General features: G+C 27.8%; 1 protein-coding gene across 1 annotated transcript in view; it reads left to right on the top strand.

Annotated features, from left to right (window-relative positions):
• The window catches only part of LOC105849888 (voltage-dependent L-type calcium channel subunit alpha-1D), a 123,185-nt gene that overhangs the window by 19,608 nt on the left and 87,001 nt on the right, over nucleotides 1–16,576 (top strand). Inside the window, exons 8-13 of the mRNA XM_065791763.1 lie at nucleotides 2,652–2,767; nucleotides 13,613–13,903; nucleotides 13,996–14,108; nucleotides 15,582–15,679; nucleotides 15,761–15,892; nucleotides 16,045–16,117. Coding sequence (XP_065647835.1) covers nucleotides 2,652–2,767; nucleotides 13,613–13,903; nucleotides 13,996–14,108; nucleotides 15,582–15,679; nucleotides 15,761–15,892; nucleotides 16,045–16,117 — 823 coding nt within the window. The remainder of the gene's footprint in view (nucleotides 1–2,651; nucleotides 2,768–13,612; nucleotides 13,904–13,995; nucleotides 14,109–15,581; nucleotides 15,680–15,760; nucleotides 15,893–16,044; nucleotides 16,118–16,576) is intronic.

The raw sequence follows: 16,576 nt of genomic DNA, 5'->3' as shown, positions 1-16,576 counted from the left end.
TTGAGGCAAAGATTTCCACAGTAGTTTAAAATGGGTATATAGTCAACTGGTAAATGCATTCTGCTGCAAGGGGTGTTAACAAATATCTAATTTTTTTAAGTAGTCTTAGTCTTCCACAAGCTTTTTTATAATCATTGTTAAAATAACTACTTGTACTTTATAGCTCAAGATGAAACATATTGAGTTGAAGTTATAAGAAACGTTCATTGTGTTTGGTTGTCTTGAGATAGAGATTTTCCTGTACCAAACAGAATGGAATCTGTTTTACCAACTCAAAGGTTGAATATTAGCTTATTTTCTATACATCATTTTGAGATTCCTTCCATATCAGATGTAAGACGCAATTTTATAATAAATATATTTTTTCCAGGAGTGTATATGACTGTGTCACCAGCATAAGTAATAGATTTTGAATATTTTAAACAAGGTACCAGGTCATTAAAGTAAATAACAAAAAGTATAGGGCCTAACATTGATCCTTGAGGTACACCACAAACAACTTTTCCTGTTTCAGATATTGTGTTTTGAAAACAAAATGTTTGAGATCTTTTAAATAGATAATCTTTAAACCAGCAGAGTTCAGTATCACAAACACCATAACTGTCATGCTTGTTGATTATTGTTCTGTGACTTAAAGTGTCAAATGCTTTACTCAAGTCAAGAAATACTGCTCCAACTATTTTACCTTAGTCAACTTTTCCTTTTACGTTTATCTAAAAACAGCATTGCAGCTAGTTTTGTTGATCATTTACGTTGAAAACCAAACTGATTGTTATTTATCAAACTGGTTTCCTCTAAATAATTTGATAATTGGATGTGTACAACTCGCTTGATTATTTTTTATATAGTTGGTATTACAAATATGAGTTGGTACACATGAGTTGGTAGTTTTAAATATTGTTGTGGGACTTTGATTTGTAAATTGGGAGAATTCTCCAGCATTTCCAATCATTTGGATAGGTTAATGTCTTTAAAGACATGTTTATTAAGTGAGTAAGTGGTTTAGACAAGATATTAGCTACGTCTTTCAGTATTGTTGGTGTTATATCGTCTTGGTAACCCACGTAATTCTTTTTCTACTTGATCAACCATTACAGGTATAAATTTAAAAAACCTGTAAGTACAAGTTGGTTCCTGATGTGATAAAACCCATACACAGTCTTTTAGAAAAAAAGTATATTTCTTTAAAACAGATACCGAATTACAGAAATGTTCACAAAACACAAATGATATTTTTGGAAGATTAGAGTTTAATAATAAATGTTGTACTAGTTGAAGATTTAGTTTTGCAAGGGTTAATATTTTCTATGTTACGCTAGAAACTTTCTGGTTCATTCATAGGCTCGTGTAGTATTTTTTGGTTGCAGTTCTGTCTTGATTTTTTTATAATAGCGTTAACTTCATTTGTTTTGTTTTTAAAAAGCAGTTAACTTGGTAACAAAATAAAAAGATTTACAAAATTTACAGAGTAGATTGTCTTGTATGTTCAAATGGTATTTTACTTCCCCTGTAAACCATGGACATGGTTCGCCTCGAATGCATATTTGGGGCTAAAGTACCAAGACATGTTAAAATTATGTGTTTCATATTAGTCCATGATGTGTCACAAAGAAGACTTTGATGTTGTTGCTTTTTTTTGTTACTAACCATGATCTACTTGTGATGTCATTGAGGGCACAGTAAAAAATAATAACTGCACAAGCCAGTTTAAAAAGGACAGTGACTGGATGGATTTTAGATATAGATAATATTTTTGAATTTTGTGTAACTAATATGAAGTTAAGTATAAAAATAAAAAATATAAAAACAATAAATTTATTTTTGAGAGTATTTTAAAAAACATTTGCACCTTAATCTCCCTCTCTTGACCTTGAACCCATCTAAGAAACAATAAAAATAGCATTAATTTATAAATTTATTATTTACCTTAAAAATAACTTTTTATTACATAAAGTATATTAAGATATAGCTAATTTTGTTATATAAATTTGCAACAAATTTTATGTGGACATTTAAATAAGCTTACTGAAAAGGCTTTGATTAGAATAGTATTTTGAAAAGACAATAAAAAAAATAAAATCTTTTGCTTTAGTTAGTTTGATACCTATGTATCAAACATCACTTTTATATGTTAAGTTTTTTTGTATTTTAAAAAATCCAAAAAATGGATCTATTACAATTTAAAATACAAAAAAAAAAAGATATGGTGACATCACCACCTTAACCTCCAAACTGACCTAAAATATATATCTTTATTATTTAATTACTAGTCTTTATGATTCAATTTACTGCTTTTATGGTGCTCTAAAGAAAATTAAAACTGGTATTTGAATCTGCCATGTGACAGATTATCTATGTATTAAATTTGAAGTTAATTCCTCATTCTGTTCATTAAATATTGCTATTTACAAAAATCATCTTAAAACACTCAAACTTTCAGGTTTTCCTATTTTTCATAAGTCCTATAATATATATAAAAAATTACCCAAATCTAAAACATAGGGTAACATTCGTATGTTAACTAACATGGAATTCTCAAAGGACAAATGTATTAAGTATAGTTTTATTGCTTTGTAATTATTTGCTTTGTTTATTATATATATATTTTTAATTGCTTTGTAATTAATTGCTTTGTTTATTATATTTATTAGCGAGTTTGCTAAAGAGAAAACTAAAGTTGATAACAGAAGAAAATTTCTTAAGCTACGTGAAAAGAAAAAATTAGAAAGATTGTTTGAATCTTATTTAAATTGGATTTCAACAGGAGGTACAATTTCTTAAAGAATTTCTTCTTTGTTATTAAATTGTTAATTGATAATAATTCTATTGCTTTTATGTCCATTGTAACAAGAAATTGTATTTCAAAAAGCAAATGAAAAAAATAAAAATTTGATTAGTTTGATGCTTCATAAATTTTCAAACCCTTTTTATTATTAACCAGTTTGTCAATAGGAAATGTGACCTTGTTTTTTTGTTCCTTAGTAAAAGGGTTGTTTCTTAGTTTCTTAGTTCTTTAAAATAGTTCTAAAAATTTTTTAAATAAAATAGCCTCCTTGACTAAAGCAGTCCCCCTGAGCTTTGAGTAGGTAAGTATATATTTAAGAAATAAAAAATTTTGAGTTTTAAAAAATTGTAGAGTAAGTACCGAAAAATAACTTTAACTGTTACTTGAAACATTGTAACATAAATCATTGATGTATCAATGATTTATGTTACAATGTTTATATTAAATTTCAAATTAAACGGTAGAAAGCTTGTAAATCTTTATCTACAAGGTCAACATAAAACAAGAAATAATTGAATATCTATATATCACCGCTTTCTATGTTTAATTGTTAACATTTCAAGTGCTTGGTCATATTTTTTGCATATGTGTTCTAAAATTGTTTAAACTTTATTAAGCACAATTGAAAAAAAGTATTTTAACTGAAATAAAAGCAAGCATATATATTAAAATTCTGTTTATAGTTGTAGCACAAATCATAACTAATGAGTTGATATTAGTTCATAGTGATTTGGGGTTAAAGTTTAGTACAGTAGTCAAGTGTGTAGCTCTATTTAAAGATGGTAGAAAATCTTAAAAATAATACTTTCTCAGATTGCTCTAAAATCATGTGTTCAGTTGAGCATATTTAACAAGTACATGCTGCTATTGAAAAAACCCTCATGCAACACATGTTAACACAATTTAAGGCCTGACATTGGTTCACCTTATTACAATCAATGAAATTGTTCACAACATTCTTAGAAAAAGAAAACTAACATTGTGTTGAATACATCTCAAATTTCCGATCAAAATTGAAAGATTAGAGTTGAGACATAAGGGAAATTTATCCCTACTTAGAAATGAACCACAGGTGTTGTTCATTTGGGTTATGTTAAAAAGAAGGACATCATTACTTGTCATCACTAAGTGAGAAATTTTTGAAACCTTTATTAAGAAGATAAATATGCAATGACTCATGTAGCAGGCACATAAATTTTCTTAAAACTCTAAATTTTTTTATAACAATGATCAACCCCATGGTTCTCACACCGTAAATATACTGTCAAAAATATACTGTATATATGAGTGAAGAAAAACCACATTATTAAGTTGTTTTGAAAAATATCCAAAGAGAAATAAAAAAATGTTTTACAAATAGTTGAAAAAGATGTGACTTTTTATAAATTATAATGATCATTATTTTGAACATTTAGTAAATGAAAATTAGAAAAGATTTTATTTGTTTTTTTTATACAAATTTATTATTAAATTTATTACAAACTTTTATACTTATTTATCTATCTATCTATCTATCTATCTATCTATCTATCTATATATATATATATATATATATATATATATATATATATATATATATATATATATATATATATATATATATATATATATATATATATAATTATTATTTTATAAACATCAATTAATACAAGTTTCTCTCGATACTAAATTGATTTTTCTTTTTTATTTATTTTTATTAAAGAAATTTTTGCTGGATTGTTGTGACCAGCGTCTTCAGCTTTAAAGTTTTTTTTGTTTTGTTTTTTTGTATCTTATTTTTAAAACGGCAGTTTTATTTTTTGTCAATGGGATGGTTTCATCTTTTTCTGAGGTAAGTGCGCCATAAATAGTGTCCAAAATTTTGTTAACACATATTGACCTGCATCTAAATTGATACCGTTTTGTTGAGGGGCACATTGGTGGTACTGTATTTCGAGTGACTCACAAACTTTCCTATCAAACTTTTTAGCATCACCTTTTAAAGTTCTGCAACTGTCCCAGTTAATTTGTTGTGAACAATGCCTCATGTGTGTAGCTAATGCAGATCGTTCTGTTTTATTTCCTATTGTACTGTTTTTGTGTTGCTGCATGCGTGTTTTTATTTGCATTTTTGTTTCACCTATATACTTTTTGTTACAATGACATTTAGTAAGGTAGACTCCTGGGTGGCTGTTCATTTGTAGCTTAGATTTATTTCTTGATGTTAATATTGCTTCTAGGTTCAGATTTGATTTAAAGACCGTTTTATATCCTGCCTTCCTAAACACCTTACATAATTTGGGAGACAATATTGGTACCCAAGGTAATGAAATTGTTGGATACGTACTGGTGATATTTTCATTGTTTTTAGTAGTCTCTAGTGATTTTTTGTTCTTTCGTTTTATTTCTTTTATGATTTTTATGAGATTAGATTGTTTGTAGCCATTTTTAACAAATACTTGAATAAGGAATTTTCATTTTCTATATGTTTTTGACTGCATACATTAAATGCTCTATGTACGAAACCCTTGAATATTCCATTTAAAATTTGTGGGTCATGGTTTGATGTTGCCTTAACTTGAATGTTAGTAAATGCATTTTTTCTTTGTATTTTAAATTCATATTTACCACTTTCGTTATTTATTATGCATTTGTCTAGAAAATATAGTGTTTTTTTGTCATTTTTAAATTCGATAGTATATTGTATTTTTGGATGCTGTTGATTAAGTATTGTCTTAAATTGATTAGCATGGGCAATATTAGGGACTCTAGCATGACTGTCATCTACGTATCTATAAAATGACTTTAAATCTATAAGTGGGTTATTTTTCAGCGCTGTATTAAGTGCTCTTTTTTCAAGATGTTGAAGAAAAGATTCAGCTAAAACTACCATAAATGAAAGACCTATCTGACCTGAATTTTCAAGTTCGTGTATTTCATTGTTCCATAAAAAGTATGGTCGGTATAAACATAATTTAATCAAAATTTTTATTTCTTTTATAGTTAATTTTGTTTGAATTGTTGTGAATTTTTTAATTGAGTTGGGTTTTCATTTATTTTTTTCATTACCTTGGGTACCAATATTGTCTCCCAAATTATGTAAGGTGTTTAGGAAGGCAGGATATAAAACGGTCTTTAAATCAAATCTGAACCTAGAAGCAATATTAACATCAAGAAATAAATCCAAACTACAAATGAACAGCCACCCAGGAGTCTACCTTATTAAATATCATTGTAATAAAAAGTATATAGGTGAAACAAAAATGCAAATAAAAACACGCATGCAGCAACACAAAAACAATACAATAGGAAATAAAACAGAACAATCTGCATTAGCTACACACATGAGACATTGTTCACAACAAATTAACTAGGACAGTTGCAGAACTCTAAAAGTTGATGCTAAAAAGTTTGATAGGAAAGTTCGTGAGGCACTCGAAATACGGTACCACCAATGTGCCCCTCAACAAAACGGTATCAATTTAGATGAGGGTCAATATGTGTCAACAAAATTTCGGACACCATTTATGGCGCACTTACGTCAGAAAAAGATGAAACCATCCCATTGACAAAAAATAAAACTGCCGTTTTAAAAATAAGATACAAAAAAACAAAAACAAAAAATCTTTAAAGCTGAAGACGATGGTCACAACAATCCAGCAAAAATTTCTTCATAAAAATAAATAAAAACTAAAAATAAATTTAGTATCAAGAGAAACTCGTATTAATTGTTGTTTATAAAATAATACTTTACATACTCTCATACATGATGTCTACATTCAAGAAATATATATATATAAATATCTGTCTATAAATATATATATCCAGAAAATTTTAGAAAGCTCTAAAAGGTTCAACAAAATTCTAGGTTTCAGAAAGTCATAAGCTACTGCCTGCAAAAACTACTTAAACTCCATTTTAAAAATTTCTGATTGTGGGTGACCTTTTTTGAAAATTAATCAGATTAAAGACATTACTTTTGAGCAAAAGTTCACCAGTTTATGACACAGGAAAATAATTCTTTTACAAAAAGTTAAAAAAGTCATAACCCTAATATATATATATATATATATATATATATATATATATATATATATATATATATATATATATATATATATATATATATATATATATATATATATATAACTGATTTTTTGACAAGATTAAATGAAAATAACTACATGTCATGTAGTTATTTTTATTTAATCTCGTCAAAAAATCAATTATATTGCTCTGATATCATTCATTGAGCACTCTTGCTGAATATATGCTCACAGCAAAATTAAAGTTACTTATTTATATACATATATGTATATATATATATATATATATATATATATATATATATATATATATATATATATATATATATATATATATATATATATATATATATATATATATATATATATATATGTATATTAGGGGTTTGGTAGTTTTGCAACCCTTATCCCCATACTCAATTTAGTGGAGTTTTTATGCAAAAATCAAACATTTATATTATATCTCAAAAAAGTTCACTCCCATTTAAAAAGAAGATTTATGGAATATAAGAAATGTAATTTTGCAACACATGTTCCAGTACTTTATAGAAAACCAATAAACAGGAATAAATAAAATAATTTTTACAGATTAATTGGCAATAAGTATCGTCAAGTTTTTTTATGCTATGAAATAAAGGCACTAAATCTTGCATCACTTTTACTGCTTATTCTGCACATATATTTGACCGTTGTGTTGGAATTGGTGTTGGCTTTGTGGACCAAAATATCTTCAACAGTTTTAATACTTTTGGATGCTCATTGCATGCTTCTGATAGATTAACAAAATCTGCAGGATTGAAGTAGTGATCACCAAACCATATATCACCCCATGAACCACAGATGAAGTTGCATGCTGTTTTCAGCATGATTTCAATTCTTGAGAGTCCGGTATTAGAATGTAAGAAAGTAGAACAAAAATTGATCTCGAGTTCCATCTTGCATCGCTTATGGCAGAAAGTGGTTTGAAATTCACTTGATAATGTTGATCTTTCAAAAAGATTTTCAAAACAACTAGTTAATTTTCTATTTTTTTTATGTGCTTTCCACAAAGTGTAAAGACCGCTTTTTATTTTTAAGTTCTACATATAATTTGCATTCAACTTTTCTCCTTCTCTCATGATACCTTTGTAGGCACCACTTTGAGTTGGAGGAGGAATAGAAATTCCATCTTTTGATAGAGTTTTGCAGACTTTGTGTGCTTTTTCCATATTAATCTTCGCAGAAATCACTAAGTTTACAGCCAAATTTGTTATTTGTCTTTCAGATGATGATGACAAACTTTCTACATCTTCAGCTTTATTATCTCTGCTGGAACACTGCTCTTCAGTTTCTGAATGACCTCCTTCACTAGTTGATTCATCCAAATCATGGTCTTGGCTGATGGACGCTTGTTTCATTATCAACACTAGTTTTCTTGGATGAATACCTTCAGTATCTTCAATTGTGGTTCAATATCCAGCTCTTCCATTTGTTGGCGTTTGCAGACCATAAAATTCTTTATCTTCCTGACACAACCATTCACCTTTTTCATCAGTTATGTAAAACAATTGGATTAAATTTTGAGTTCTGGGCTTTCGACTATCTTTATCAAGTTTTTTGAATACATTTTCTATTTTTCATTCTGATGCTGATTTCCCTTGTAGAATTGGAATATTCAGCTTTCTCCAAATTAGTTCAGTTTCTATAGTCGAAATTGCAACTCTCTCCTTTCTGCTTTTCACATTTAATGACAAACTTTTAAATTGATCGATGGTATGCTGTTTTGTTGGCATTTTATTAGTTTCAGAAAAAATTTCAGACATATTTTTAGCCATTTTTGTATGTCTATTATGTTATTTATAACTCATAAAGATAACACTAAAAAGATAGGAAAAGTTATTTTGAGCTTGGTGGGTGACCTTTTTCAAAAATTAACATCAAATTCTTATATTTTTTGTTTATAAATATAATTTCTCCACTTATGGTGACATGGGGAATTGAAAATTCTTAAAAAAATTTTTTAGTCATACCTCTAATGTATATGTATATATACAAGATCAGAGTGTTACCCAGGAATAAAATTTATTCCGCGTATCCATCAGATTGGGAATTTAGACTGATGTCGGCTCGGCTGGCGATTAAAAAAAAAAAAAAAAAAAAAAAGCTCCATCATTTCAAAAGTTTCTTAGATTAATTACAATAACCTTGTATGGTTGTAAATACAGAATTTTTTCTTATTCCTTTACTTTTTTTTATTATAAGTATAAAATTTAAATTTGTACAACAGAACTTTTAGATTAGTTTAAATTGCAACAAACAAAAATTGTAAAAACACAGTTGGAATACAAATAAATCACCGTGAATATTTCGTGAAAAAAATTACAAACAATAAATATTCACCAATAGTCTGTAGTCTCAAATAAAAAAATCAAAATATGAGACTTACGTTGTAAACTATCAATTTACAACATAATTCTCATATTTGGATTTTTACGTTTTAACTCGTCGACAAAGTACTCTAACAAATTGTCGTCAAAACACTCCTTCGGACCTTCTATTGCAATCATCATCAAGCTTTCTAATGTGCTTTGGCTTAGCTGATTTCCAAGACGGTTTTTAGCTATTTTTAATTTTGAAAAAAATCTTTCAACGCAAGCTACACTCAAAGGAAATATATGGAGTAACTTAGTCAAAAACATACAATTAGCATAAACACTTATCAAAACAGGGTCATTATTAATCACTTTCCATAACTCTTGAGGCGTAAAATTGTTTCTTGACTTAATTAAATTTTTTACTATCTCTTGATCTTTTTCTTTCGATATATGTATATCGAAACTGTTTTCCCATTCTCGGCGTTTATTAAATAACATAATTTTGAAACTTTCAAATTCGGTTTTTGTCTCAGTTTCTGAGATATCTGGAACTTGAACGTGTAATGCTCCAAATTTGTTACTGCTTTTTGGTTTGCCATAGTGAGCTATAAGTTGCTCTAAGCTTTCTTCACCATAACTAGAAAGTTGGCTGAGTGTTTTAGGCAATCGTCTTGGGTCAAAAATCGAAAGCGATTGCCAAAATTCCATTTGCGCGAAAGTGTTTTTTAGTTCACTTTTAAAACTATTTACAAAAGATCTAAAAACTCAAACTCACTTAGGTCAAAGTTTTTTGTTTTTTTTAATCGGCTTGTGGCTGGTAACGAAAAAATTATTTCATCAGTCGCTGATTTCATTTTAATAAAAATTTTTTCCGTAAAATACTTTCATCGAGTACCCGAAACTAAATCATTTAAACTATGATTTGCTTGATTGACATTAGTTGGAATGTCACTGAGACTAATTCCTACTTGCGAACTTTGTAGTGCTAGCACAAGTGGGCGAATCGCTTCAAACACATCTAAGAGCATTAATATTGTTGCAATGTTAGATTGTGAACTCGCTTGTATAAATAGCCCGAGTGCTTCTGCTTCTTTTTGTTCGGTGTAACATGTTGACAAAGCTTGTTAAATTGGTTTATAACCTTTGAACACAACTAAACAAGCTCGATCGTGTGCAATCCAACGAGTTACACTTGGACACACTGGAACTATGGGTTCTAGTTCTCCATAGATTTCGGAGCATTCTTGCAACAAATGCATGGCTAGTGTGCGGTATTTAAAAAACTTCCATAGGTTAAGTAAAAAAATATCTACCTCCATAATAGTAGGAAAGTCTTTCAAAATATGTTTAAAACATAACGCAAGTTTGTGATTTGTACACCCAATCCAAACACACAGTGGCACAGCATCTTCAATGTAAGTTTTTAAACCTCCTTTTACACCAGAATTGACGCTTGTTGTGTCCATACAAGCAAAGCGAGCATTTTTAAATGAGATATTGTTAGCTCTGAAAAAATTTTGAATAACATCAAAAACATTTGGAGCTGATAGACTAGAACCGGTGAGCTTCCTTAAAGGAACTATCCCTATAAAATGTTCTTTAACGATGCCGTTGTGTTCGAAAGTGGCATGTATAGTTAACTGTTCAATCGAAGTAATGTCAGAAGTTTCATCCGAATAAAAAGAAAAACTCCCACCTCTTCTAAGTGACTGGAGTAAAGGATTTTTAACAAAATCAAAGATAATGTTTATATACTTTGCAATATATTTTGGAGACATTTTCCAGATACTCGAGTCTTGCTTAGATATTTCATCAAAAGCTTGTTTATTTTTTAAAGCTATAGGATGCCTATGTGTATTTAAGTGATCTTTCGCACACTCCGAGGGGTGATCTGCAAATTTGCCAGGGTTTTTAATAAATGCACGATTACTTTTTTTTCCAGGGGCAAACGATATGCAAACTTTACAAAACCAACCTTGTTTTGATGACGAATAAAAAAATCGGGAAAAAACATCTCATACTTTTCTGTTGTTTTATTTCGTAGGTCATCTACATTTTTGATTGGTATTTGTGCTGGTGTGACTTTGTTTTTTTTTCTTTTTTCAAGAACTGAAGTTAAAGGAACTGCGTATACATTGTTTTCGCTTTCAGCTAATGTAGACTGATGAGGACTTTTACTTATTGCTGATGTAGGCTGAAGAGGACTTTCATTTACTACTGATTTAGACTGGTGTGGACTTTCACTTACTGATGATGTAGACTGATGACGACTTTCACTTACTGCTGATGTAGGCTGAAGAGGACTTTCATTTACTACTGATTTAGACTGATGAGGACTTTCACTTACTGATGACGTAGACTGATGAGGACTTTCACTTACTGCTGATGTAGGCTGAAGTGGACTTTCATTTACTACTGATTTAGACTGATGAGGACTTTCACTTACTGATGACGTAGACTGATGAGGACTTTTTTTCTCTAAGTTGTAACTTTGAGTAAAATGTGTAAATTTTAAAAAAATTGATTTTTGTATTTGTTAATTTTGTTTTAGTAAGTTAAACTTTATGTTTATTAACATTTTTGATTTGTAAATTTCAAAAAAAATTGTAAAAACTTAGGTAAATGTAGTATTCTTTTTTTGTTTTACGCAAATAATTTATAACATTTACAAACACAAATGATTTAACTTAATTAATAATAAAATGCTTACACTAAAATGCTTTACCAGCAAATTTAATTTACTAACAGAATTTTTAATTACCTTAATAAAAACTTTTTATTCTTTTATTTAATGAAATTTTGAAATGACATTTACATCCACCAAAGTCATTTTTCGAATAATTACTGTGCTAAAATCTTTGTTATATTCTTAACTAAAGATAAACAGCATTCGTTAGTTTAAAATTTTTGTATTGTAAATAAAAGTCTAAAATAAAAACACGAATAAAAAAACAAAGTAACAAGCGAAATAAAAAATCCAAAGGCTGTATTTTTTAATTGACGTTGTCAATTAAAAAATACAGTTTTTAGTTTATTTTTGAAGAAATTGCCGCGCTTTTTGAATGACTTTGAATTGAATGACTTCCTTCGCTTTTTCTTTAGTAAAGAAAGTAATTGTTTTCGTTCAACTAAATTATTTTCTTCATTTACTAAGTATTTCTACATTTCTTGCGTAACACTTAAAATCTAAGTCTGTTAATAACAGGATTAAACGTTGTTTTTTTAATAATTTTTTGAACTTTGGGAAATTTAAAAAAATTGGGAATTCCGCGTTATACGCGGTGCCATCAGGCTAGACAACACTCTGAAGATAAGGATATATATATATATATATATATATATATATATATATATATATATATATATATATATATATATATCCTTATCTTGTAGTCGAAAGAGACTACAAGATAAGGATATATGTAAAAAAAGTCTCTTTTAACAACTATTTTGTTACCTCAGCAATTTTACTGTCATTGAAAAGTTAAAACAACTAAAATAATGCGGAAGTAAATTAAGTTAATTATTTATCATTTTTTTTAAAACCGCAAAAACAATGGCTAGAAAGCTTTTTTTAATTAATAGTATTTTTTTTTTTTTTTTTTTTAATATTTTTTTTAAACATGTGTGGAGTGTTGCCACATCGACTATCTTATACCTTGGTGCTACAAGGGAGTGTTGCTACATCAACTATCTTATAACCTGACTCGCAATGGAGTGCTGCTACATTGACTGAGGGTTTGGTTAGGGCAAGCAGTCTATCATTTAAGAAAAAAAAAATTAATTTTTTAAACTTTTTCTGGTCTGGTTTAATACCGCTCTCTTTAAAACTAGAGTTTATGGAAGAATTTACATATATATATAAATATATATATATATATATATATAGCCATTTTTTACCACAAACGGTGTGCGTGTATAGTTGTGTGTGTATATATATATATATATATATATATATATATATATATATATATATATATATATATTTATGTGTATATTATAAAAGACAACCAAGAGAATATATATGCATACTATAAAAAAATTTTAGAATTATAAAAGAAACTTAAATGAATAATTTTTTTTTTCATATTAAAGATTTTTTACATTTTTTATGACATTGGTTGAATTTAGTGTATGAGAAAATCCTGAACAAAAATTCAATGTTGTTCAAAATAATTACCAGGCTTATGGTAGGGGTTTGTGGCAAACTTTCGCACTGGTGATACTGGTGTCATATTTTATAAAAAAATAATGATATTTAGGGTTAAGTGATAAATCTTAAAAATATTTTCTGTGGGTTTTTAATTTTAATTAAATAATAATAAATTAAAAGATTTTTAAAGTATTGCTCTTCTCACCAGGTTTATATGATGCTTCTCTAAAAGAATTTTTTGATATTTTTAGGTTTTAAGTGTCTGAAAGCTTATATTAGAATTTTTGTGTTTTAGAGGAGTTGTTGGTAGTTGAACAAAAATATCGCTATGATAAATACAGTCTAAATGCAACTATAAATCCTCTGTTTGTTTTTTTCTCAAGAAAGATTAGTATTCAAAAGGACATTGATCAAACTTCTATGCTTGGTCTAATCCTGTTTCGTATAGAACTCTTACGTTTAAAAGCAAGAAAATTTGTAAAGCATAAATTTTTCTTCTGGTTTGTTCTTTCAATTGTCTTTCTTAATACTATTTTTATGACCACCTATCACTTTGGCCAGCCTCAATGGCTGATTGACCTGCAAGGTAATAAAAGTTTGACAATAATATATATAATATTTTTTATAATTAGAAGTAAGAATCACATTTTTTTAAGAAATATAAATGTCAATTTATAGTTAAATTTGAAAGAACTTTTGTCGCCATTTTCATGTTGGAATTACTGTTAAAAGTCTTTGCATTGACAATAAAAGGATATTGTAGGTCGGCATTCAATATCTTTGAGTTTATTGTAAGCTTTTGTTTTTTTATTTTGTTATTTTATTTAGATAAATATTTAAACTATTGTTATTTATATTTTTTAATTTTTAAAATATCCTTCAGACTTAAAACATTTTCTAAAATTGAATAAAATTTTTACGCTCAACTTTTTATCTTTTTTTTTTTATAAAATTTCCATTCATTTATAAGCTTTTGAAGGTTTTTTCCATTCATTTATAAGCTTTTGAAGGTTTTTTCCATTCAAACATTCATAAGCTTTTGAAGGTTTTTTCCATTCATTTATAAGCTTTTGAAGGCTTTTTCCATTCAAACAATTATAAGCTTTTGAAGGCTTTTTCCATTCAAACATTTATAAGCTTTTGAAGGTTTTTTCCATTCATTTATAAGCTTTTGAAGGCTTTTTCCATTCAAACAATTATAAGCTTTTGAAGGCTTTTTCCATTCAAACATTTATAAGCTTTTGAAGGTTTTTTCCATTCATTTATAAGCTTTTGAAGGCTTTTTCCATTCAAACATTTATAAGCTTTTGAAGGCTTTTTCCATTCAAATATTTATAAACTTTTGAAGGTTTTTTCCATTCAAACATTTATAAGCTTTTGAAGGCTTTTTCCATTCAAATATTTATAAACTTTTGAAGGTTTTTTCCATTCAAATATTTATAAACTTTTGAAGGTTTTTTCCATTCAAACATTTATAAGCTTTTGAAGGCTTTTTCCATTCAAATATTTATAAACTTTTGAAGGTTTTTTCCATTCAAATATTTATAAGCTTTTGAAGGTTTTTTCCATTCAAACATTTATAAGCTTTTGAAGGCTTTTTCCATTCAAACATTTATAAGCTTTTGAAGGTTTTTTCCATTCAAACATTCATAAGCTTTTGAAGGTTTTTTCCATTCATTTTTAAGCTTTTGAAGGCTTTTTCCATTCAAACATTTATAAGCTTTTGAAGTTTTTTTCCATTCATTTATAAGCTTTTGAAGGCTTTTTCCATTCAAACATTTATAAGCTCTTGAAGGTTTTTTCCATTCAAACATTTATAAGCTTTTGAAGGTTTTTTCCATTCAAACATTTATAAGCTTTTGAAGGCTTTTTCCATTCAAACATTTATAAGCTTTTGAAGGCTTTTTCCATTCAAACATTTATAAGCTTTTGAAGGTTTTATGCTTAAATGTATATTTAACTGCCTAGCCAGTAAGAATAGGTGAGGTTTCTTACTGTCCCCTTTTATTATTGTTGGGGTCTGAAGTGAGGATGGTTGTTACAATCTAGTTGTAACATCTTCACTTTAGACCCCAACAATGATGACTATTCATAAAATACTTTGTGAACTAGATTAACTAGACTAGTAGTCTAGTTAATCTAGTTAACAAAGTATTTTATGAGTAGTCATGCTGTAGGTAATGATTACATACTTGACAATATGGATGATTCCTCTTAATTCTTATTTACTTTGTTGTTGTATTTTAATAATACAATTTTTAAAGGTTGTTTTTGCAAGTTCAATTGAGGCCTACTCACCTTGGAACGCTGGTCTACGTATTTTACGTTGCTTGAGGCTATTACGTATATTTAAAGTAACAAGGTATTTTATGTTTATTTTTATTTCAAACACATTTTTGTTTGAAAATAGTTAAATACTTCAATTTAAATTGTATGCTATTAGGTATTGGTCAAGATTGCGCAATCTTGTTTCATCATTAATGCATGCAATGAACTCAATTCTAAGTCTCTTCTTGCTTCTTTATGTTTACATTGTTATTACTGCTCTTCTAGGAATGCAATTATTTTCTGGACGGTACTTAATTTTATTTAATTTTTCAAATGTGTTTATGTTTATTTTTAATAGAAGATATATATAAATTATTTCTGTTAATGATGTTTTATTTTTTACTTTATTTTTGAATTTTTAATGTCAAATTTTTGTTATATTGTTTTTTATTTTTGCAGGTTTAACGAACTTGATAAATATCCTAAAACAAATTTTGATGGGTTTTCAAGCTCACTCCTAGCAGTATTTCAGGTTTAGTATATAATCAAGGGTTGTTTGAGAAATTACATTCTAGAGTATTCAAAAAATAATTGTATTTGAAAAAACAAAAACTTACATCTGCATTTTATATATCATTCATGCATTCTTTTATAAATAAGAATATTATTTTATAAGAATATGTTTATTTTTAAAATGTTAAAATGTTTATTTTGTGTTGCATAAAATAACTTTATAGATATACTCAGACTTTGTAGATAGACTTTGTATATACTTATAGGTATACTCACCACTTTTGTTAAGCACTACTTTACTCAGTTAAGCACCAATTTCGTTAAGCAGTACTTTTGTTAAGAACCACTTCACTAAGTTAAGCAACAGTTTTGTTAAGTACCACTTTTGTGAAGCACCATTTTCATTAAGCACCATTTTCATTTAGCACTAGTTTTGTTAAGCACTTTTTATGTTAAGTACCATTTCGTTAAGAACCAC

The sequence above is a fragment of the Hydra vulgaris genome, chromosome 02, assembly GCF_038396675.1.
Source record: "Hydra vulgaris chromosome 02, alternate assembly HydraT2T_AEP".
In the NCBI taxonomy this organism is placed as follows: domain Eukaryota; kingdom Metazoa; phylum Cnidaria; class Hydrozoa; order Anthoathecata; family Hydridae; genus Hydra; species Hydra vulgaris.
This window is presented reverse-complemented; position numbering and strand designations above follow the sequence as displayed.